The sequence below is a fragment of the Plectrocnemia conspersa genome, unplaced genomic scaffold, assembly GCF_051122295.1.
Source record: "Plectrocnemia conspersa isolate PC_06_02 unplaced genomic scaffold, ASM5112229v1 ptg000002l, whole genome shotgun sequence".
NCBI classification, from domain to species: Eukaryota; Metazoa; Arthropoda; class Insecta; order Trichoptera; family Polycentropodidae; genus Plectrocnemia; species Plectrocnemia conspersa.
The window spans coordinates 3378034-3403163 of NW_028277166.1; the positions used below are offsets into that span (position 1 = coordinate 3378034).

Consider the following 25130-nt stretch of genomic DNA (forward strand, 5'->3'; position numbering starts at 1 on the left):
AATATTAAAATAAATCAGCGCCTCAAAACTAAATTATTAAACACAGCATCGCTGTATATTAAAACACATAAAACAATCGTAGAACCTTTGAAACCCAATGTTTTTTTGGAACACAGATTCAAGAACTTTCAACTAACAAAATAAATAATTTATATATTTATGGTATTCTAGTGTCATCTGTCGAAAAAAATATATATGTTTGCTAACTTTATTAAATTAATTTTTAATTATATCCACAGATGGCAAGGTAAAAGTTATTACAAGAAAACCACTCCAACTAATGTTTATACTCAGTAATGTCGGTGACGGTGACTGAACAAGTCGGTTATTTTATGACCGCTAGTAAAATAAATTATATACTTCAGATAGTATCATAACAAAGTGCAGTTGTAAATATGTATTTTTTTTAAGTGCCGTGTGTGTTTTGTATCCAATTTGACTAATGATAGGATTTTGTTGATATCACATTAAAAAAAACTACAATACAATGGAAGGTCAATCAGATAGTTATACAATAAAAGAAATTGCTAATATTAAAAAGGAATTTAAGAGATTAAAAGGTTTGCATTTTTTTATGTTTTCTTATATTTTTCTTGATATGTTATCTTATATTTCACCTTTATTTATGTATATTTTAGATAAGACTTATTTAGATAACGCCGGGGCTGCTCTTTATTCAGAAACTCAATTAAAATGCATAATGAATGACCTAACCGAAAATTTATACTTAAATCCACACACAAGCAAATATACAAATGACTGCGTGGATCAAATCCGATACGATATCTTAAAGCACTTCAACACAGATTCTGTAGAATATAGTATAATCTTCACATCAGGAGCTACAGCTTCTTTGAAACTAATAGCCGAATCATTCACGTACAGCGATAAACGTTACTGGAACTGGAACAACAACGTCGATAGTGACACAGGAGCTTTTGTATACCTTCAAGATAACCACACCTCAGTACTCGGAATGAGAGATTTAGCATTGCAAAACAATGCCAGTGTTATTCATATCACAAGAAGCGAATTCATGCATATAATGAGTGATTATGAATCATCACACATTGAAGATGAGTTTCATGAGAGTTTCGATTCGTTGAACAGAGCCTTGTTTGTGTTTCCAGCTCAATGTAATTTTAACGGTTTTAAGTATCCATTGAAATGGATTGATTATATCAATAACGGTGCTCTTAATGAGTATACCAGAAAAAAATTTGGTAGAACCTATTCTGAATGGATTACAGTTTTGGACGCCGCGGCTTACGTGTCGACCAATAAATTGGATTTGTCGGTTTATAAACCTAAGTTTGCATGTGTGTCTTTTTATAAGATTTTTGGATATCCGACTGGATTGGGGGCATTGCTTGTTCATAATAGTTGTATTGAGTTGTTGAATAATAAGAAGTATTATGGTGGCGGAACTGTTGAGATAGCAATAAGCAAATACAATCATCATGTCAAGCGGCAGATATTACACGAAAGGTATTTGTATTTTAAATAGCTTTATATTGTATCTTTAAGCATAATGAATTCATCATTCGGTATTTATTGATGTTTCGCATTCTCTGCTCGTGACATAAAAATCAATGTGATTTTGTAAATAAACATATCTCCGCTGCGTAGTTCAATTGCTTCACAAGCAACCGCGTTCCACTAGACAGTTTTGGTGAATTCAAAATTATTTGTATAACCGTTACTTATTCTATAATTGAGTAGATAGAATAAACATGCTACAACTGACTTAATATTTATTTTGAATCGACTTTTACATTAATTGGTTCAAGCATTGCTTGATTTTGAAGCAATGCTTGTAGGAAAGAAATAAAATTAAAATAATATAAGTTTGGAAAGTTCGTTTACTGAATCTATACTATACTGAATACCTACCTGCATATTATTGTTTACAAAAAAAGTTGCTTTGACATATAAATCCACAGAAACAACATCATATGGCTGTTCTGATTACAAGTTTTTAATTAGACGAATAAAATTAAATAAGTGTGTTGAATCAATTAAAACATCTATCATACATTTAGATAAGAGATTACTCATTTGATAGTGACTAAGATCTCTTTATTGTATTATATCTGTCATCTGCATTTGTGAAGAATTTTTTCGATTTGTCATATAAATTATTTATATCTACTGTATCTTAACCACAATGGTAAACATAATCATCATTTAAACTAACTGGTTTATATGGATCTCTCTTTAATTTTACTTGACATTTTATTCTGCATATGACTCAATCTACTGTTTACATTATCCCCACAAATCATTATGTGTAACATTAGCGTACACACCTAAATATTAGTACAGGAAAATAAAAATCATGGGTGCACTATAAACCCTAATCAAACCATTTTAAAATTGTGCACGAAGACTTTATTAAGTTTAAAAACGGACATTTTCACACTACAACTTTTATAATAATATTACAAATTTAATAAGGAACATATAAACCAAATTTTGACCAATAGAAGAAAGCAAAAAACAATTATCCCTTCTCAGAAGTCAAAAATCCACGTCAAAAGCAGTAAAATCTTGCTGACGCCATCACGATTTTATTGCTTTTGACATGAATTTTTGCCTTCTGAGAAGGGATAACTGTTTTTGCGCTCTCCCATTGACCAAAATTTGGTTTGAATACACTTTGATCAGCCCTATTATATTAGAAGTCCATAGTAATATCGGTAAAGATAGGTATCATATATTTAAAAAATTGTGTAATATCCAAGCGCGGAAAAACTATGGAGATAGATATGCGAGATGCGATAATTAGTCATATTCAACTTGCATTAGGTTAGGCTTGGGTTTGAATAACAAATAAAGCGTGAGCCCCTCCCCCATCCCCCTAAAAATATATGCCAAAATCAAAGTAATATATATAGAACTATACAGCGACTAAGGAATCTTTACATTATTGAATCTTGATCAATTTATTTCCCGGTAAAAATATTGCCCACCTTAAAAAGGGGCTCAACATAAAAAGTTTTTGAATCAATTTGAAACGCCTATTATTTCCGAAACATGGACTTTCGGGATTAATCATGTAGTACATCTTAATGGAGTATAACTTTTTGTATGTTTTCTTGCTTTATTCTGACAAAGACAAACGCTAAGGATTGATTCATAGAAACGACACATTCAAGTTGTTCTGGCCCCTGTTTCTTTTACACAATGGGTTCCAAGGACCTTACAAAATTTACGATGGAAGTTTGGTGGAGCGCGAGGCCAACTCTGTCTAGGTATATGAATTTTACAAAAATACACAAAGTCTGAGACGGCAAAACCGGCCACAGAATTTGCACAATTTTGTTTTCATCATGTTTTTAGGATAATGAAATATCGCTACATAAATTTTAATTTCATATTTTATGTTAAAAATTATATCAACGTCTTTTTCTATTATTTTGTTACTTTGAGTGCGGGGCGGGGAGTGCGGGCCCCTACACGAGTGAATCAGTTGTATATTCTCAGAGCCGGTCCTGGTCAGCAGTTTCAATACTATTCAATACTCAATCAGCCATAACTACACCTGCAGATTGGCTCAGTGTTAATATCCATCTATTCGTGAAAACATCACATCCATATTACATACTTTTAGCTCTATATAGTGTTGTCAGCCCTATTTCGGAACAATGGGTTTCTGATTAATAATTATTAATTTTATTTTATTGATACTCATCAAGTAAATGTTCGCAACCTTTCAAAGAGTGTAACGAAATAACTTGTGTTCAAAGTTGTAATTGACGAAAATAATTTTAGTCAGTTTATAACAAAAATTACATGAATTTTTTAATTTAGAAGAACGGGTTTCCAAAACTATGATTTTTAACAACAGATTTCTGGAAACTGATGAAAACCTTAAAGTGAAACTACTGCCTATATACTATACTGAATCTAAGACTAAAATAACAACCCTTTGGTTGCCAAAATCTGACATATTGGCGAAAATTTTCTGATCGAATGTCATAGCATATATTTCATAAATATTTAGATATAAGCAGTACAAAGATTAAGATATTATAATCAGTTTAAAATAACATTATAATATACTTAAAAAAATATTTTCAGATTTGAAGACGGATCAATATCATTTCTGTCCATATTATCCATGAAACATGGATTCAACGCTTTGGAATCAATCTTCAACGAAACACTCAAAGAGAACATAATGAAAAAAATATCAAAACACACATTTTATCTATCTAAATCATTATTCGACAAACTTAGATCATTACGACACGAAAATGGTAATCCAGTTGCAAAATTATATAACGATTCAGACTACAACAATATTGAAATTCAAGGCGGAATCGTTAACTTCAACATATTAAGAGCCAATGGGGAATATATCGGATATGCTGAAGTAAGTAAGTTAATATTTATATTTATTATGAATATATTTTTAAAACTAAATATTTCAGGTGGTTCACATGGCCGAATTGTTCAATGTATACATAAGATCTGGATGCTTTTGCAATCCGGGCGCTTGTCAGAGACATTTGAACTTATCTAATGAAGAATTGATCAAGCATCACAGGGCTGGACATAAATGCGGTGATAATAATGACCTCATCGACGGAATTCCGACGGGATCTATTAGAGTATCGTTCGGTTATATGAATACTATGGAAGATGTTCTTAATTTGATGAATATGATTTTGAAATGTTTTGTGGAAGGTGAAGCTAAGTATATTGAGATTGTAGCTACAGATTTAAAAAAATCCGATAACACTAAAAAATTAATTAAAAAAGAAATTGTTGCAAATGAAAAATCTTTAATAAGTATTGATGATAATTTAGATATAAATAATTTCATTGCTAAAGGGAAACTTTTAGAGATATATTTATATCCAATTAAATCTTGTGCGGCCTTCAAAATAACACAATCATGGTCCATAGGAACTAGAGGTTTCAAATATGATAGAGAATGGATGATAGTATCAGAGAATGGAGTTCCGTTGACTCAAAAGCAAGATACAAGAATGTGCCTCATAAAACCGTTCATAGATTTAGAAAAAAATATATTGAAATTATCTTTTTCTGGAGTCAACGATATAACAGTACCATTAGATAACGAAAATTATGATTCGAATGTGTGTCATTCTAAAATATGCGGCGATAGAGTACGAGGATTCGATTGTGGCGATTCAGTAGCCGATTGGTTAACAGATGTTTTAGGACTGCCTAATATAAGATTGATCAAACAAACTGATTCAAGAATTACAAACAAACATGCTAAAGACCCGAATTTATCGCTGACGAATCAAGCTCAGTACTTAATGGTTAATTTAATGAGTGTTAAATGGTTGGCTGAAAAAGTTAAAAGCGGAGAGTTTCACCATAACATTGATAATCTAACGCAAAGGTTCCGTGGAAACCTAATAATCGAGACTGATTGTGAATTTGACGAGTTTACATGGAAATCTGTGACAATTGGATCAAATATGTTTAAAGTAAGTATTATAAATAATCTGATCAAAAATGATGTACAGTAGATCATACGAGCTATTTGGGTGCATATAGTTGGGGGACTAGAAAATATTCATACAATTTTTTTCAATACGTACGTACGAATCAGGTGGGTGTGATGAGATTTCTTCCCTTTGGCTTGCTCACACATCAAGTAACGGGCATCCAAATAGCACGTCCCCAATTTACCTTGTTATTGGGGGGGGTCTACTGTATTTGTATGTGTAGTCAAAAATAATAATAAAAATATATCTGAATCAGCATATTGTTGCACGTTTTAAATATCAAAAACAACTGTATCCTAGTTAGGACATTCTTCCAAAAACAATAATATAATATAATTAATAAATATTTATTTCAGGTAGATGGCCCTTGCACAAGATGTCAAATGATTTGTATCGATCAAGAGTCCGGCGATAAAACTACAGAACCTCTCAGAACAATATCGAAAGAACAAGGCAAACTACACTTTGGAATATATCTATCTAATCAAATTATCAAAGATTGTGTATTAAAATGCGGTGATAAAATTATGGCAAAAATAAATTAAAACACTATTCATAACAATTTATTATACTATAACAAAAATCATGATAAAATACATGAAATGGGTAATTCTCTTCTTATAGGTAGAATTTCTCCGCCTTCGCTGACACTTTTAACATTTTCTATTACTTCGTCAAAGTCCGGCAAGGCCAAAGTTTGCCGCTTTGAATATACCAAAGTGTCGTTAATTCTAATTTCAAATGAACCTGTACATAAAAAATATACTTATTACTATATTTTAAATAAATAATTATAATAAATTACATTTTTATTAACCTATTTTTCCAACGGTACAATTAGCATTAACGTTTTCAGAGATTTGCTCAAGTTTCTTAGCCAGGTTCAAACAATTTTCTTTATAATCGCAAACTTTACTAAAAAAACATATTACAAAATATTATATGTAAAAAAGTATATGCCATTTTATTACCAATATTCGATGTTTACGTCGATTTGCGGATTTCCAAGTAAATTTGTGTCCATTTTATAAGTATATTGTCTTCCTTCAACCTAAAACTGTGACAAATAATATTTTAAGTCAAATATAAATCTAGCGCAAAAACATGACGTTTAGTACCCTTAAAACTGCAATTGACAGTTGTCATAACAACTAATTTGCTGTGCTGGTAATGATGTAAATTATTTAAAAATTAAATAAAAGATTAAAACTCAACTTGAAATACTTGATTCTCATATAAGATGTTTTGTGTTTAAATTCATATATATAATAAATATATAGATATTCAAAATAATCCATTAAAAAAATATGTTTATATTATAGCCAGGACCGGTTGGGAGTTTTGCGGAGGCCCCCAAAATAACGTTTAAATAATTTAAGAACATGACTTTACTTGTGCAGAGCCCTTTTGTATATTAATTTATTTATTCATTATGACCAAAACTCAGTGGCATTCTGATAACACTGATGTGATGATGTCGAAGGGCAGCACTTTCTTTTGGTGAGCCTTGACGGGAAGAAAACGGTCGGTGGTACTTTATTTACCGTTAACTTGTATACATTATCATGTATAGGCTTACCATAATTATGAAACTCTGAACCGGTATAGTAAAAATAATAAGTATGTGTTAGGTTGAAATGTAGAATGCTGGTGAGAGCTAGGTTTACCAAACGTCCAGTGATGTGCTGCTTGCTAAAATAATTCTAATTTGTAAAGCCGGTTCTTGAAACAGGGAACTAGAAACAATGCGTAAAAATGAAATGGTTTAAATATTAAAAATAGAAAATAAATATCATGAAATATGGTATTTTCATTATGTCATGCGAAACGTACAGATTTGTGCACATATTATGTTTTTTGGCGAATGGCTGAATACGCTTGCATTCGTTAGCAGGTAAGGTAACCAGATTTAGAAAATATCAAAGGGGTCACTAAAAATAAATAGGTCATTATTGCTGCAAGTGCTAAAAATAAAAATAAAAAGCCTAAAATAAAAAACTCATTTCGAAATTTTGTTTAAAGCTTATCTGCGAAAAAACTTAAAGGAAGAGAAATTGTTACGGGAGCAAATAAGAACAAAAAGAGTACAAAAGGAAGACAATCCTCCACAAAGGATCACGTCCGATCACCTTAATATATGGCCATCGCTTAAATGAATGCTGAGTAAAACCTGAATGATATAGTAAAAGAGTCTTATTTTTATTCTTCTTTTGACTTCTCTCGCTAACCACCAAATTTTCTCTAAAGTTGTTATTCTGAAAAAAAATTCTCTACAGAGACTTCAGCAGTTTCTTTAGTATCATAGTATCTGATGATCTACTATGTAAGTTTGTCTGTCAAAATTATTTAAATAAGCTATATTATTTTTATAATGATAATATAAATATTTTTACAGTAATAATGAAGTAACAAACTTAAAGTTTGCTATCTACGTTCGTTCGTTCGTTCTACGTTTGTTAAATATAATAATAATTTATGAAAGCGCTATAGTTGCCACAGCTGAATTTGAACTTAATAAAAATATTGTACCACTCTTAATACGATGGAGAGTTCCCTGATCGTTCAAATTATGACTACCTTAAAGATAATTTAATTGTACCTTATTCAGATGGTTCCAGTACCATGCTTGGGTGTAAATCAGGAGTGAGCACAAGAAAAAAAAAGGTTTTCCCAATATCATTATCTGGCATTATTTTAATCATCGATAACAATTTTTTTGTATGATTCAATAAAAGACTATTTAAAAACATTAAAGCATACATTTTTTATTCGTCATAATATTGATATTTTATAGTCTCTTTTTTAGTATTTTAAAATATTGAATTACTATATTTTTTATTATATGTAAAAATGTATTTATTTTTTAAATGCATCAATATAAAATAATTTCTGCTTATGCTATTTTTTATTTTATTTTTATTATAAGATCAATACTTAAAATTATATTTGTTAATGGCTAAATCGCGCAGAGTTAAGACCAACCGCGCGAATTAAGAATAGTCGTGTCAGATCTGACTTGTGGGGACGTATCCGATTTAGTCACACAGTTTTGCCATTTTAACCGTAAATATCAACAATATTTAATCAATTACTGTTAAATAAAAGTAAATATTTACAATTACAACTTAATATATAATATTTTGCACAAGAAATTTAATATTTGTGTTTAAAACATATAGCAAAACCCAATATGGACTACGATTATCTGATAAAATTTCTGGCTGTCGGCGATTCTGGCGTTGGAAAGACAAGTTTCCTGTATCAATACACGGACGGATCGTTCAATTCTAGATTTATATCAACTGTGGGGATAGACTTTCGAGAAAAAACTGTTGTATGTATTTGATGATCAATGTTGTTTAAAAAAATAGGTCTTTTTAACAATAGAAAGATAATACACTTAAATGTATGCTTGGCGGTGATAAAGCGCAGCTTATGAATAATGCAAATTGTGTACGTTTTATTATTAGGTACACTATTAGGCTTAGAAATGAGTGATAAAGGTAGTTTTTGTCTTTTATAATTCTGCAAAATTTATAAAAACATGTTTTAAATACATTTTTATTGCTTATAGAATTATAACAGACAAGTACTGCATTTTTCTTATAAAAGTTATAGATCGGTATAATACTATATAGTTTCTCGATTCATACTAATATATTTTTCTCTCTACTGTAACTATATATAATAAAAGTAAGTAATATGCTGTAGAAATTTTGTAAAATTGACACTTCTAACAAAAAATATTTGAATTCTGTAAGATAGTTACATGTTTCTATTCGTAAAATATGAACGTCTGCTTTTAGTGAATAACACGTATTTAGTCTGTAGCGTTTTCTAGAGTAGTTTTGTACGTTTTAGATATATCAACTGAACGGCAGAAATCACAAAATACATTTGCAACTTTGGGATACTGCTGGTCAGGAGAGGTTTGTCTGACTTTTAGTAATACTTACTATTATTTTTATGCTTAAAATTACACATGTCAATTTTATTATTAATGTACTGAATTCTACAATTTTAGGTTCAGAAGTTTAACGACGGCATTCTATAGAGATGCAATGGGATTTCTCTTACTCTTTGATTTGACCAACGAATTGTCGTTTTTAGAAGTTCGGAATTGGATAGAGCAGTTAAAGGTATTTTTTCAAATATTAAAGTAGAGTTTCTGACTTATCGAAAATATATTTTAAGACCCATCTAAAAATTGTTAATATTTTTTTATATTCTTAAAAAAATATAATATTGGCTTGGCTTTATATATTATATAGCTAAATCAATATTATATAACGATCGCTTAATAATTGAGTTTGATCTTTTGAGCGACCGCGGTGGTACAATATTTTGTTACTGATAATCTATGACAACTTTGTCAAGGGCTTCTTAAAAATCTGTTTTAATAAATCTGTCAATCACCAATTTAGAACCTTACGCAATATATTTTTAATTATTACATTAAATTGTAAATATGTGAACTAATAATTTGCTCACTCTTTCCATTAAATATTTTTTAGACTCATTCTTTAACATCTACTCCCGACATCATATTGTGTGGACACAAATGCGATCTCACCGAAAGACGAGTGATAAGTGACGAGCGAGCTAGAAAGTTTGCCGCCGATCATCAGCTCATGTATCTAGAAACGAGTGCCGCAACTGGCCAAAACGTCGCTAGAGCCATTGAGTTACTTCTCGACAAAATTATGTACAGAATGGAGACTTCGGTAGAATACGCTATGCTTTGTTCGACCGGAAAGCCTAACCTCCAAAATTTAAAGGCGAACCAACAACAAACCAAATCGAATTCTTCATGCAATTGCTAAGATCATTATAATTTTTTGCAAAAATTTTAATACAGTATTATGACTTTTTGGGGTCCAAATTGTATTTTTTTAATTCTTTCGAATCTCGTGATTTTTAATTGTTCATGTTCAGGATTTAACACCAGAATTGTAGCCATAATTTATCACAATGGTTATAATAGTTTGTCATATGTATTAGTATTAATGTGTGTTTTATTCCTTATGTTTGTATTTCTGTGATACAAGATGACCAAAACTATTCCATGTTATCTAGTCCCGATACCAAATATGTTTTTAATTAATATGATATATTTATTAAGATATAATGTACTTAACTACTTATTTACATAAATATTGTACATCCTATATAATATTGAATTCCTTGATTATTATTATAATAATAGCTTTTTAAAGTGTGTTTTCACAACGGGTGATGGAATATTTGTAATTTTATCAATTGAATTGCTTGATGTCATAGTGAACGCTTAGCGGTCTATGAGCATACTGTGTATGTTTGCCATTAAATATAAAAAATTATAAATGTTTAAGAATATTGCTATATATTTATTAATATAAGACCAAAGATTTTTTTATTTTAACATAAGCGTGATTTGACGAATTTATCTAAAAGACTTTTGAACTTGTATGTCTAAAATACATCTATAAAGTTCTCGACGAGCTTATTAAATTTTGGATGCTCTAAATCAGACCAAAAATGTCCTTTTAAATTTCCAAATTGTCAAATTATTGAGTAATATTTTTTTAAATATGCATTATATAAATATTATGAACAATGTATGAAAAACATAGGTTAACTAAAATGCTTAGTTTTTTATTTATACATTCTTTATTCAAGTATTTTGAATTTATACAAATTATAATATATGAAAATTTGTAATTCTGTATTTTTCATTAAATAATTTTGAATTTTATTGATTTTATTATTTGAGATTCCTGTCAATTTTAAAATATATCCTTTATTATTTTCTTGATATCAAAATACGGTGAGTGTTGTATTTATTTATTTAATTTGATTTTTATGTTATGGTAATTTTATAGGCAAAATGCATTTTTTTACGATATTAATGAAATACTTCTAAGAATTGCTTTCACAACAATGAAATATAAATAAATTAATGTATTTTCACTAGGGTTGTTTCTAGTTATAGTGTTATTATTGCAACATAAAATTGACCATGAGAAAAGCATTCATTTTTCAAAGAAATTTCTGTCACTTTGCCTTATTTTTTGTAATGTTGAAAGATTCGCGAAAAGGGAATTTCTAGAAATCAGTGGAATTTTGTACATAAATACATTTTTACTTTATATATAGTATTAATGTGTTTTGCAGTTCCTAGACCATGGTCTCTTACATGCTAATCTATTTTTGGTGGATGTTTGAGTCGACAAAAATCAACTTTGAATGTGTTTTTTTTAAACTTAAATCACATTCGCAACTGTATTCCATTGCATGGTTTTGGTAGTTCCAAGTTGCTCTGTAGCTTATTAGGACTATAAACCATGTGGGTTGATCTGTGCTGTCGTAATACATTAGACATGGAAAATTTAATAACTTAAATCAATTTTGTCATGGATCGAAAAATGTATTTTATCGACCTTTACCATTGCTTTTGTAAAAGCCGAGAAAGAATTGTTTGTTCTTTAAGTCATTTGTTGTATATAAATAATAATTAATATTGCAAAGACTCACAAATAGTATTCGTAAGTCTGCGTAGCAGTTGTTCAGTCGCTCTTTAAGTTCTTGGGTGTACAGAAATTGCTCCATTGCAACATTGATAGTTTATAAACAACCCAACGGATAGATAAATTCGGCATGTCAAATTTAAAGGCATGAGAATTCAAATAGTACGTTTTAAAAAAAATAACCTCGGGCACAAATCCGATCGGCATGTGATATATTATACAAAGACAAAAGGGACTTCTTTGTTAAAATTGGACACCACCGAGATAAACTTTTTTTGCAAATTAAAAATATCCGTCGAAATACGCCTTGAGAAAGTATTGCACATGCATTCGAGATTGCCATCCAAACGGACGTTTGTAATCTGTTCTAGCAGCCAATGGAAAACTACTGTAGAAAAGGGGCCTATTGGTACACAAAAAATCACTTCTTCAGATACTATCTCTGACATTCACACTTGAACATTCACTTCGGAGTTAAGACACCATAACTTCAAGAACGCTCCAAATTGGACTTGCTGAGTTCATACGAACTTCAACCAAGAAGAGACCGTCGAAGATCGCAGAAGTCACTGCTTTTATATTTTAAAAGCTGTTAACAATGCTTATGTAACCTAGCAATTCAAACTTGTTATAGTTTATTTTTTTGTTTGGTGCTGAATTTTCACATTTTAAAGATCATCCTTCAGAATTAATTAAGAAAACGTGGCTCATCGCTCTAGGTGAGTGTTTTTTATATTATATATTTTTTATAGATATCTTCGTATTTTTGTTTGACAAAGCACCTTTGCTCGATTGTCGCTTTCTACTAGGTAAATATGTATGTGTGTCTAGAATAGTAGTAGTACAATAATTTAAATTTGTTCATATTATTTACATTCTCACTAAGGAATATTTTCGAAAGAGATCATCTGCATATGATAAATCAATAAATTGAAAGTACTTGAAACATTTTTTAATGTTTTTATTTATATAGCAGCGATAATTTTAAACCCATTTCAAATAATTGGCAATAGTTATTTTTTAATAAAATAATGCTTTACAGTAAATTAATTTATTTTTAGCACTAATTGGTTAAATAAATTAATATCAGTAAGAATGCGGTGAAAAAATAACGAATATATTTGAATACTTTATTTAATATTCGAATAGTTGAAAATTACTAATAATTTAGAACACTTATAATGGGCTACGCTAAAAAAAATTATTTACTTTTTAAATATCTACATTTTGAAATAAAAATTTGTGCAGAATAGTCCAAAAAACTAAAATAATTATATTAGCTATTGTATACACAATAACTAATAAAGTTTGGAACGAATTTTATATATAATACTTAGAGATCAAATCCATACTGGAGTTTGTTTTGTGCAGATTGTCATATTAATGAAATAACTGGTAGAAATAAATTAACCTCGATCAAATTATTAACAAGTTTCTATTGTGATCAGTTAGCATAGGGATTAAAAAAAGACCTGCATTCGGCAAATTACTAATATTTATTGTATTAGGAGTACCTAATAACCTAATAAATGTCAGGCATCATGCTTAATACATTTTAGAAAATTATTATTAAATTACTTTTTTTTGCAATAACAGGATTGTTCTTGGGTTATTCAAATTTAGGATCTATATTTGTATAAAAAGCTAATTACAGCTGTGTAACTTTAGTAAAAGGTTAAAGAAATTATATTTAAAGTTGTCATTGGTGTTTTTTCCAAGAAAAATCTTGTTGGTATTTAATTTTCGTGAAATAATTGAGATCTTCACGTACAGTTTGTACGTTATTTAAACGTAAAGTTTTCCGTGGGTGATTTCGTGGGCTCCAGTCGTCTCTGAAGCGGGTACAATTCTGAATTCCAGACGTCGACCTAAACAAGGGCATGCGAAGAGGGAAGCGGTGCTTTTGCGATTTTGGGTGATTTAGGTTTGGGTCGGTCTCCTCTTGATTAAATTTTGAATGAACTTATTTCTTAGCTACTTTTAAGTGTCAGATAAAGTCTCTGAGAAAGTGGTCGTTGATTTCCCGCGTTCCCGTTTTATACCTATAACCTCTTTAATAGCAGATTTTATTTTCCATCCCTTTCAGTTGAACGGCCAATTACAAAAAGGTGGCGAATTTTGAAATACCGTTGACCACTACAGCAGTATGACTGGAAGTTCCGAATGCACGTATTATATTTACAACGGATATTTTTAGTATTTTTGATTCATGGCAGATACTTTGACATAATTTTCAGAATGGTATTCTCACGGTGGTGTCCCATTTTTAGAATTTATTTTTATTACATCTTCCGTTGTAATCTGACAGGTGTAAGACCAAAGCGATACATATACCATCTGGGTAACGCAATCAGATATAATAAATACATATAAGTAGATATTAACCACCAGACTGAAAGTCCAGGAATCGGTGACTATATTATTATGTGTAATATAATTTATATACAATTGATATCACTTTGCAGCTAGTACCGGTTTTTAATAATAGCGCATTTTTTATAAATAAAGAGTTTAGTCTGCTGCCGCGGGGGTTCGAACCCGTAACCTCTAGGTTATTAGTCTGAGACGTTACGGACTGCGCTATTCCGACATTCGTTAACATATATTTGCCATATTGTTACATGTTAAATCATGCATGTACTTTATAAATTAACATAATTCTAGTCTTTTAAGCTTATAAATTATTTAAATGCTTTTACTTAACATTACGAAATGATTGAATTTACTGCAGTTTCTTGGCTTAAGTCGATTTTAATGCATATGTTTCTCATCAATCTAAAGATAAAACTTTATGTAATTATTATAACTTATACAATTACAGGATATTTCTGCCCTAGTGTTTAATTTAAAAAAAATGTTATATATTAAAATGCTCGATCACGTTTTTGGTGTTTTAAGTTGGCCCCAGGCAAAGCTGAGTGACATAGTTAGCACTTAATAATTCTCCGTCGCTTACTGTCACAAAAATGCGTGCGCGTTCGTGTCAGTATGCCACGAAAAACTACTGCTTTTCAATATCAAGCCTCCCCGGTGGAACGAATTGGGGTAAAGTTTAAGGTCAGTGGAAACTTTGGAACAATCACTTGTGCTCTTTCTTTCCCTCTCTCGCTACTAGTTGCAGAATCGTGTCGGCTGCTATACAGCAACCCTGTTTCTCCTCTCGAACCCAACGAGCTAAAGTATGCTCTATGTCAAGGAGTAATAGGCACCAAGATCGCCTGTGGGGCTAAAGAGTTATTGATTCACTCGTTTCTCTGACATGCTTCCTATTACGCCAGACTAGGGGATGCATCACAAGGGATGACGACACGTTTTTGTTTTCGTATTTGATTATTTAATCCAATTGTGATGCTTCTGATACAATACTTTTATAAAAGGCGGCTTACACTTGTCCACAGCTCCAATTGTGTGAATCGCCCTTATTATTTTTATTCTGAATATTAATTTAAAAGCACATACATATATTGGTGTGGAACGCTCTGAAGTTACTTGATTTTACTTGATTGGCAACACTGTACCAGGTGACTGTTCGCAACAATGTTGTGCTTCCAGTGTGTGCTTAGAAATGTCTTTCTAAACACACACTATCAATCCATAATATATTCAAATACGATGTTCATTTAGTAATGTGTGAAAGGAGTATCTGCTGTTAAGTCTATGATGAAATTATTTTAATTAATTTCATCATACACCATCATTGGTGTATGACGCAATTATTTTTATTGTAAATTTTGCCCAATGCGTTACAATAGGGTAAACTCAATTAACAATAAATTATTTAGTTAGTAATAAGACACCATACTAAAATCTTTTATTTTTTATAAAATCTTATAGTTGTCCTTATGCACGACCTGGATCAATATATTGTTTTATTCATCACAATTTAATCAGTGAGATTACAAAATCTAAGAAAACCTAATCTGTAGTGCTCGTTCAGAATTATTCATATGTAATAATCATTAATTTCAACCTTCTAGACACTATATAAATTATAAAAGCAGTAGAGTTCATATGGGATTCGAATCAATATCTTTCAGCCATTTGTCACTGACCTATCATGATTGTTTTTAAAGGAATAAAATCGTTTTGATTGTCTGTCTATACACATATTAAATTTTCTAACACTCTCTTAATAAATCAGTTAGAAAAAATTGACGTATTAAAAGTTAATTAAAAAATAAAATGCAATAAATTTGTTAGACTCTGAATATTGTGAAAAATAAAGAATTTTAGTGTGTGGTGTACCACAGAATATGTAATTAACTAATTAAATATTTATATTTGCCAAGTCACTCGGAGGCATTCTAGTGTTTCTCTGGAGGTGTGTTGTTGTGGCACAGCCTCTCTGGGAAACTTAATCTTCTAATTTGACTGCAGTCTTTGGGGGCGCCGATGGGATCTTTCTGCAGGCGCTTTCTGTATAGGATCCAACCGGCCAAGGGCGAAACCCCGAAGATGTAGGCTATCAATTATATTTTATTATCCAGCGGATAGAATAGTTTTTAGATTCCAAAAAGTTACACAAAGATTAAAATGATTTTTTTGAATTTCAAATGATGAGTCACCTCGTATCTTGCCGTGTCGGAAAACAGTTATTTATGTTTGGCGTGGCATATGTTGTCGTTCCACTTTTATTTACATACGGTAACAACATCCAGATATTCTCTTACTTATTTTATACATTACCTTTCCATATTTTGTCTCACAATAATGATGAAAAATGCCTACATTATATTTTAATTTATAAAATTAAAATTTGTTAAAAAAATATATATCTTAATAAAAATGATTGTTTTTAGATATATGTTCAGCTTCAATTGTAATTAAGATTAAAAATTCAAGTGCTGCAAATATAGGTAGCGCTCCATATATTGTCGATTTCACTGCTATGGGTTGTGTGGCATACATACGTTCAAGCAAATTTTAAGTCAATTTTAAAAAAAGACTGCCTATTTCAAAACTTAAAACAAGCATACGTCGAAGTGCTGAGATACTTGTGTTTTATTAAGCAGTTTCTTAATTCCAGATAGAAACGCGATGCAATATTAGTTACATGATGCTGAAGCGTTCATTTGAATCTTTACAGCGTCGAAGAAAGGCTATATAATAATAATCATGGGCAGTATTTAGTTTTTAGAAAGGGATATTGATATTCGATGCGTCTTATAAAAAGCAAATAGAAACATAATCAACAACCATTAAATTAATAGTGAGATACCAGACTGAAATTAGAAATATGTCAATGATATATATTTTATTAATTAAAAACAATTATCACAGCTTAAAATCCATAGAAGTTGTAAGGCACGACCTATCACGATTTTTTTAAATTATTCATCACAATAGTCATCCATAAGATTAAGAAAATATAATCTGTAATAATCGATTGAAATTAAAATTATATATAAATCACTATAATCCAGGTCTTTCAGATGTTAGTCACCGACTTGTGTCGTGCTAGTATATATAAATAAAACAGTTCGAGGATCTTAACTGTGCTTAGGAAGCAAACTTACTGCACAAAACTATTCTAAATACAAAATTGACTTATAAAGTTTGCGGCTGTCACTCGCGATAGCCCAGGTAGGAGGTTGAGTCTAGCTTCAGCTCGCGTAGTACTAAAGCGAAGCGTGACTTGATAAGGATCGTAGTTTTCAACCAAATATATTGAGATGCATAACAGATGTTTCATGTATTTTGTTAAACAAGACACTTCTACTTGTGAGGGTGGTGAAAATAGAGGTATTACACCCAACACTTTCTAATTACAATTTTAATATGTAAATTGGAAATTAAATAAAAAAGTATTGATTAAGTCCTCTCTTGTAGTTAGACGACGACCGTTCGTCCATCTCAGCCGAAGCAGATCTAAATCCACCCCTGTGTCTTGCACAGCACGTGGGGTCGCCGGTCGAGGGGTGAGCTTTGTGTGACGTCACCGCGAGCCAGGGTTGTCTCCAGTGCGCACTCGCGGAAGCATGGCGTCCTCTACTTTGGCGCAGCTGATTCCGTCGCGGACACATTTGTTTATTTCCCGTCCGGCCTGCAGATCGTCCACATGAGTGCTAAGCAGTGCCTAGGACGACGTAAGGCGAGACACACGGGACGCGCGTTTCGCTTTACGTCGCTGGCGTCGGCCGACGCGGACGGATGATAAGCCCAGAGGAGATTCCGTGCACTTAGAGCGTTGCGGACACAAACTGAGTGAGTAAACATTTGATATCAATATTGCGTCAGAAACAAAAGAGATCACTAACTTGATTTATGTATCCCTCACTGTCAAATATGTTTTAAAGTCAAATATATAAATTTTATTATATATTTTCTGCGAATTGTATACCAGCATATTTTTATATAAATCAGTGCAGAAATTCAGCTATTATTATGTTCTTTTAAATGAACCCACAACCTTATTTCATGCCTGTATGTTCACAATTATTTTAAGAACGCGGGGTTCTTTATTTTATTGTACTAATGCAGATGATTTGGGGTGGAATCGGACTCTTTGTTTTTATCTAATACAGATTTTATCAAGCTTTTAACCGTATATTTAAAATCAGTGTTTGGTTTAATTGTTTATTTCAAGTCAAAAGTGAAGTGAAACGAGTAAAGTTATGTATGAATAACCTGCCATATATCCTTTAGAATATATGGAAGTACATCGTTCTTTCCAGTTATTGCTCGTCTGATTAATTTCGATGATTTAAAGTGAACTAGATTATTTTATCATTCAATAAAAATTAGACCATGTACTGCGTTACAGTGATTTTTCTCAATGGATTCTAAGGGTTATCTTTGTCGATTCGGCGTAGCTTTGCTTAGATTAAGTATGGCAGAAATCTATTCTGTAGTAAACTATTGTTTAAGTGATTAAGAACTGGCTTATATATCATAAAAAAATTAAATGTATCTTCAAGTCTTTCATTTTTTCACATATGCAGATGATTTGGAACGAAAGCTTGTATTCGTCTGATGCATATTTTATTAGGCTCTTAACCGTAGGTTCGAAAATTGGTGTGAAAATAAAAGTCAAAAGCGATGTGACAGTTCTGAATGAATTTCCTAACTGAAGTATTTTGATTTATTTTTTAAGTGTTTTAGAATAAATTCCAACGCTCGTTTTAGTTATTGATCGTCTTTTAAAATTATTTTTATAATTTATACTGAGTAGCGCTGTTCAATTTATAGTTTATAAGGGTCGTCTCGGTTGATTCGGCGTAGCTCTGCTCAGTGAGATTTTGGCTAATTTTTTTCTATATCAGAAGCGAAGTGGTACTTCTGTGGTTTTGTTAAGGTTTGAAGTTCTGATAGAAATGATTAAGTATCGCAGTGTTCGAAAACAGGGGAAGTTTAACGTCCCTTCTTTATGCTACAGAAATAGATCAATGCGAATTATTCTGGGTAGAACCAGACTCATTGTTTTAGTCTAATATTGGCGTGTATAACAGCATAGTAGTAAATCTATAATAGTGTACATTTCGCAACGTAATCATTCTCTGAAATGGGGAATTCAGGTATGCTATTTTTTGGTGACTTAGAGTACGGTCTAGCAATTTTAGTTAAAATTATTGCTTGTATACATAGCTGCTCTTTTGTTAATATCAACTACATATTAGTTTTATGCCCTTTTTAAAAAGTCTAGTGCAATTAATTTTACGCAAAAATTGAACGCAACTAAATTAGCGCAACAACCATATATGATCCAGAAAATACGCACTGTTTAATGTATTGTACTAATAATACATTTCTTTAAATTATTTATAAAATTATAAAGACACAATACAGAGATTATGGCTGCCTCTTTATGAGCGATTAGCACAAATCAATGAGCGCGTTTAAGTCACTAAGTAAAATTGTTAGAATACATGAAGTTTTAAATGTGAATTTCGATATATTACTGTTGATTGCTCTTAGATAATATTTGTTTTATTACCTGTGTGACATTTTATTCTCTGAACCTCAAAGTAATTAAACCATTACTATTAGGAGCATCACTCACTTCTACGAAACACCCAAATATTTTCGAATTATATCTTTAAAATATTGCGGTATTGATTTTTTTATGATTTGTGTCAAAATATGTGGTGATTAAAAATGTCATTATGTCAAAAAGTCGAGCTTTGCTTATTTTTAATGTTTTTCAATTAAAGGATTTGTTTATTTATCGCAACTTAAAACTAGTATTAAATATTGTTTTTAAAGAAAATCACGCAAATAAAATTATTTATCTTTTAAGGTGTAATCATTGTATTTATTATTGCAGTATTTTTTAAAAATAAATGCACATACATTATTTTTTACTTAGGGTACTGAAATTTTTAATGTATTATTAATTAATAAAATGAATAGGAAATTGGATAATGGTTTATAAATGAATCTAATTGACAAGATTTTTTTATACACATGTCCTTGTAACACCTACGTATATGTGAAATAAATAAAATAATGAATAGGTTATAGCATACACTCTGGTTTCATAAGCTACAAAAATATTATTCAAATGCAGTAGATCTTAACATAATTGAGGAGTTGATATGTTGATAAATTATTCGGATTAATTTTATATACTGTATAATAGACTAATTAAATTCACAAATTTCTCCTTTTAGAGTTTTTTTAGAAAAAATCGATATTTGATTTTTATTGATGTTTTTTAATATCGCTACAGGTAGTAGTTTAATTAAGGATTTCTTTGTAAGTACCTTAGAATTACATTGCCTTTTAATATTTATGTCATATATATGTACTTAGACAACGAAAAAATATTGTTATTTACCACAATTGAAGAAAGTCCTAAATTTAATTATAATATTCTTATGAATAATATATTTTTTTTTATATGTTATGAAAATTAGACCTCTTAAAAAAATATTAAAAACAAAGTTAAAATAAATGCAAATATCTGTTGTTATCATTATAAATAAAGATAATTTTAATCATGTCACATTTGAATGTTTGTTAGTTAAAACACAATTATTATTTAACGAGTATCAGTAGTACTAAAAGGGTTAATTTAAATTTTCTCTCGGACAAGAAAATCCTGGGCTTCGAAGATTTTGTGCATTGCGGAGGATATAAAGGCTAACTAGACGATTGGGTAAATATTTGTTGATTGCCTAATTACCAAGACGCTTCTGTGTCGTTGTTGTCACAAGGACCCTTTGTGTAAAGGGTTGAGCTTTATTTGATGGTGTTTTCAAGGGCGTGTTTGTTATTAAAATTAAAAAGTAAAATTGTATTAAATTAGCATTACTATAATGAAGTACGAATATATGATAAATATGCAACTCTTTTCAAATCAGATAATATATGACGTTCAGACTTGCCAAGCACTTATTAAATATGTTAGAGAAATAGGACGTTTAAATATTGATCAATCTTGCAAGAAATTCTTGGCGTAGTATCTAAGAATCTAAATGTACTACTAGAAACGCATTTATGATTTTTTATTAATAGATAAAAATTTAGTGAATATATCTTTTGATATTAAATTTATTTAAATCATATTTTTTAATATTTTTATATTGTATCAGTATATATTTAAAAAGTTCAATGGCAGCAAAAGCTACGGACTATTATATACGAATAGGATAAAAAAAGGCTTAACGATTCATATCACCGATCAGTCTAGAGAAAATAAAGAAAAAGATAAAGCATTTGCTGAATATCTAGAAAAAGCCTCCAAACATTTTTCTTAGTGCAATGACTTGGAAATGAGATGAAAAAAAATAGAGGATTATTAACTTCACTCTTAAAGAGGTTCAATCTATTATTTTAAATAAACTGAGCACTAAAAAGACACTGAGATATGACTTGATATATATTATAGAAGAATTATGATGGAACTATCAATAAAGGCTTTAATATTTTTGACTATTTTATATATTGCAACATTCAGGCTTAACTATTTTCACAATAACCTCTTGACATTGCTTTCATATTGAAAAAATTATTTAGCCTAAGATGCTTAGAAGCCTAATAAAGCAACCGATTATACTCTGATGATTAACCAGGTCCATCAAACAGTCACCTGAATTACAAAAGATAACTTAGAGACTAAATGAATTAGTACTATGGCAAAATCTGAACGGCTTATACAACATATACGTATGTTTTCAGCGAATTTTATATAGAAAATTTAATGTTTTACTATTTTAAAGATTTATTATTGTAATCTAGAATGCAAAAATTCAATGTATCATTATGTACGATTTTTTCTAATGATATTTATAATGCGTGCAATTTAAATCATATATGTAATTACTGAACCACTTAAAAAAATTAACCCTTAATTAAATACAAATTTAATATATTTATAGCGATATACATAATTTGTATATGCCTTCTAGTAAATTCCCTAATATAATCAAGAAGTTTATATCCTACCTGCTGATGGACTTGTACTAGACTTGCATATTAATTGCATAATTATCAAAGCTCTACTATATGCGTACTATATATTTTAGTTTAAGTTCAGCGTTATTTATCCAAACTAAACGCATTATACAACAAATTAAAAATGCTTTGTTTTCGAATCAGACTAATGAAACTCATCGCTTAATTAATTAAAGTCCATTAGAGTTAAATCGAAGCCATTAGCAATAGACACCTTTATCTGGATGCTTAATTGCGACACTATCAATTAAACAGAATGTATGTTTATTTCTGAATCTGACTCACATTAAAATAAAACATATTTTTTCTCCTTTCGGTACAATTACTTCTTGGTACCTATCAATCAGCTTCTGAACGAAAGCTTCTAAGTCTGATTTAATTTTAGCGATCGTGCGCTGTGGCCGAGATCGTTTATTTCGAATCAAAGTGAATCATTTTATCTAAAAATAAAATGCCCTAAACACATCTGGAGTATTATATGATAACGATCCACAAAAATCTTATCTTGGGTATCATTCGCGAGGGTAAAGACCCTTGCTTGGCTCGAATCCAACGCTTAATAGTCAACGATTTTTTCCTTTACTCGTCGGTTTGTGACATTACTCCTCTTTTTCACCCGATTGGCCTAACTCCAAAATTGTACTGAAAATCTGTACGACAACATAAATCACATTATCGCACGGTCATTGTTAGCACGCGTAATAAATCTTCATATAGTTTAATATAAATAGTAACGCAATAGTGAAAATATATACACAATTAATCGATAAGTTAACAAATAAAAGGTATATCTAACTTATTAATCATATATACAATTAATTAAATGTTGTGTTGTGTCCTTTGAAATCTCTCCTTAGAACATATAATACTGATTTTTTCTAATATTCAATCTATTGTTTATTAATTATATTAACTGATCAACGCAATTAAAATTAATTTTATAACACAAACCCATAGAAATTCCCACCACAATGTAATCCTTGATTTGCAACGAATGCGCGTTTAACTAGCTAGTGGTATAGCGTTCATCCCCTTGCCCCAGAATGTGTATAAATTCATCCCTTGTGGTTTCTCCGGCTTCGCCACAAACAAACCCCATATCTCGCTTGTCAGCCAGGATGCAGTTGACCTCATGCGGGTTTACCCCTAAATTTTGTGCAAGCTTCTGGCATAAGGTGGAGCATAAATACAGGGGGCATTCGCCGACATACACTTGCTGAAATATTATATTCCACAATCTTGGTATTTGGCGTCAAACTGGATTTGTTTCGTAGTACCCGAAAGCTAATATATCATTCCACACTCGAAACCCACATAAAATTCTCAGTCTCATCCCTTTGAAGGCACGCACTTAATTAAAGTGCGGAATTAACGTCATCATTCAAAGTCAGGATAATGACAGAATGTATTAAAACTGAAGTCGTGGGGTCCTTTCACCCTTCCGCCCTTCGGTGGATTTATAAATTCATTGCAATTATACTTTAGAGAGAAGGTCGAGGTGACAACATATATTGCACGTGTTAAGAATTAAATTAGTTAGCATAAACTATTTTTTGCTATCGTCTAAAATAAAATAAAAAGTAATACACATACATTATATAGCTTTATTATTTTATTTTTTTAACATCAAAAATACATTTCGTAGTACATCTTTAGATTATTTACAGATTTTTTTTAATATTGTGAGATATCTAATCTCTGACGTTCTGATGCTATTTGAGAAGATCTGAAAAAAGTGCATTTTCTATGGCAGTGTTACGGCTTATATATTATACGGAAAAGGGGAAAAGATCAATGGGATACTACCTCTTAATTTCTTGATTAATCTAGATGTTTTCACTCTCAAAACAGAAATATTGTGTTTCTTGTTTCAAAGGATCGAAAACCCTTCTACATATTTTAATTGCTTTCTTCACCAATCTAAATGATTTGAGGGCGTAACTGTAATATTTTTTTATCTATATAATATTTAATTAGTAAATTTAAGCTGTTCAGCAGATCCTTACGTTTAATATTACATAAGTTCAGCATCAATATCTTTTGATAAAAATTCTGAAGTTTTATGGCAGCACAGCTTATTTACAATCGGGTAAAAGACATGAGATACCGAAACTGGAATCGTTGTTTTTATTTTCATTCTCCATTATGACTTTTTAGCAAGTGATTTTAATTAGGATTGCATAAGTTCGATAAAAATGGATTATGGAGTTTCGCTACCTGCTCGCTTAGAGACAATATTTTGGGGTGAAAGCCTTGGATTAGATATAATGGCACTCGCATTCTTGTTGTCGTGTATAATATAATTAGTTATAGCATGTAATACATTTATCATCGCTGATGCACTATTATTCTTAATTCATTTAGAGCAGGTTGTAGATTACAAATTTTTTAAATAATAAAACTAATACAAACTGAATACATCGCGATAATTTTTGGATAGTTTTGATACTACAGAATATATTATATATCATATAAAAAAGCACGTTTGTGTTAAATAATCAATAGCTGTCAATTACAATAGGTTCAAAAAAAAACATAAAAAATTGCCTTTTGTATGGATTTTGAAAAGGTATTAAAACAATTTGGTTTCTGCTAAAACCGAATTTTAATATTAGTATCTGACCAAAAGTTCAGAAATCAGTGGTTGCAAAATTTCATTGTGGACAAATTTAAATTACTAGGAATATGATACACTATGTTTTCGACACTTTCAATACATTCCGTCAAAAAAACAATGTCC

The 25130-nt window shown here is 30.5% G+C and overlaps 3 protein-coding genes across 5 annotated transcripts; 2 read left to right on the forward strand and 1 right to left on the reverse strand.

The window, feature by feature from the left end:
- The first annotated feature begins 292 nt into the window (after positions 1 to 292).
- mal (molybdenum cofactor sulfurase) lies at positions 293 to 6290 on the forward strand. The gene is made up of 6 exons (XM_088181207.1): positions 293 to 342; positions 412 to 560; positions 639 to 1488; positions 4084 to 4378; positions 4437 to 5468; positions 5846 to 6290. Exons 2-6 carry the CDS (start codon positions 488 to 490, stop codon positions 6032 to 6034), a joined length of 2439 nt encoding a protein of 812 aa, XP_088037333.1. The 5' UTR covers positions 293 to 342; positions 412 to 487; the 3' UTR covers positions 6035 to 6290.
- On the reverse strand, positions 6037 to 6630 carry LOC148237355 (migration and invasion enhancer 1). The gene is made up of 3 exons (XM_088181208.1): positions 6461 to 6630; positions 6307 to 6404; positions 6037 to 6236 (listed from the first exon to the last, which is right to left on the reverse strand). Exons 1-3 carry the CDS (start codon positions 6511 to 6513, stop codon positions 6073 to 6075), a joined length of 315 nt encoding a protein of 104 aa, XP_088037334.1. The 5' UTR covers positions 6514 to 6630; the 3' UTR covers positions 6037 to 6072.
- Positions 6631 to 8453: 1823 nt separating this feature from the next.
- On the forward strand, positions 8454 to 11223 carry Rab27 (RAS oncogene family member Rab27). 3 transcript variants are annotated; one of them, XM_088205523.1, is made up of 5 exons: positions 8454 to 8593; positions 8669 to 8823; positions 9351 to 9418; positions 9514 to 9628; positions 10004 to 11223. In XM_088205523.1, exons 2-5 carry the CDS (start codon positions 8680 to 8682, stop codon positions 10310 to 10312), a joined length of 636 nt encoding a protein of 211 aa, XP_088061649.1. In that variant the 5' UTR covers positions 8454 to 8593; positions 8669 to 8679; the 3' UTR covers positions 10313 to 11223. The 3 variants fall into 3 exon arrangements, with proteins under 3 accessions (XP_088061649.1, XP_088061650.1, XP_088061651.1); XM_088205524.1 differs by having other exon boundaries at positions 8457 to 8552; XM_088205525.1 differs by lacking the exons at positions 8454 to 8593; positions 9351 to 9418 and having other exon boundaries at positions 8686 to 8823.
- Positions 11224 to 25130: the final 13907 nt, after the last annotated feature.

What these genes read in the sequence shown, in the direction of transcription:
- mal (XM_088181207.1), top strand. Translation starts at nt 488, where the DNA reads ATGGAAGGTCAATCAGATAGTTATACAATAAAAGAAATTGCTAATATT. An exon ending in GGAATTTAAGAGATTAAAAG is followed by an intron (nt 561 to 638) that starts GTTTGCATTTTT and finishes TGTATATTTTAG; the next exon opens with ATAAGACTTATTTAGATAAC. An exon ending in TTGGATCAAATATGTTTAAA is followed by an intron (nt 5,469 to 5,845) that starts GTAAGTATTATA and finishes TATTTATTTCAG; the next exon opens with GTAGATGGCCCTTGCACAAG.
- LOC148237355 (XM_088181208.1), bottom strand. Translation starts at nt 6,513, where the DNA reads ATGGACACAAATTTACTTGGAAATCCGCAAATCGACGTAAACATCGAA. An exon ending in GACGTAAACATCGAATATTG is followed by an intron (nt 6,405 to 6,460) that starts GTAATAAAATGG and finishes ATGTTTTTTTAG; the next exon opens with TAAAGTTTGCGATTATAAAG. An exon ending in TTGTACCGTTGGAAAAATAG is followed by an intron (nt 6,237 to 6,306) that starts GTTAATAAAAAT and finishes TTTTATGTACAG; the next exon opens with GTTCATTTGAAATTAGAATT.
- Rab27 (XM_088205523.1), top strand. Translation starts at nt 8,680, where the DNA reads ATGGACTACGATTATCTGATAAAATTTCTGGCTGTCGGCGATTCTGGC. An exon ending in ACTTTCGAGAAAAAACTGTT is followed by an intron (nt 8,824 to 9,350) that starts GTATGTATTTGA and finishes TGTACGTTTTAG; the next exon opens with ATATATCAACTGAACGGCAG. An exon ending in ATTGGATAGAGCAGTTAAAG is followed by an intron (nt 9,629 to 10,003) that starts GTATTTTTTCAA and finishes AATATTTTTTAG; the next exon opens with ACTCATTCTTTAACATCTAC.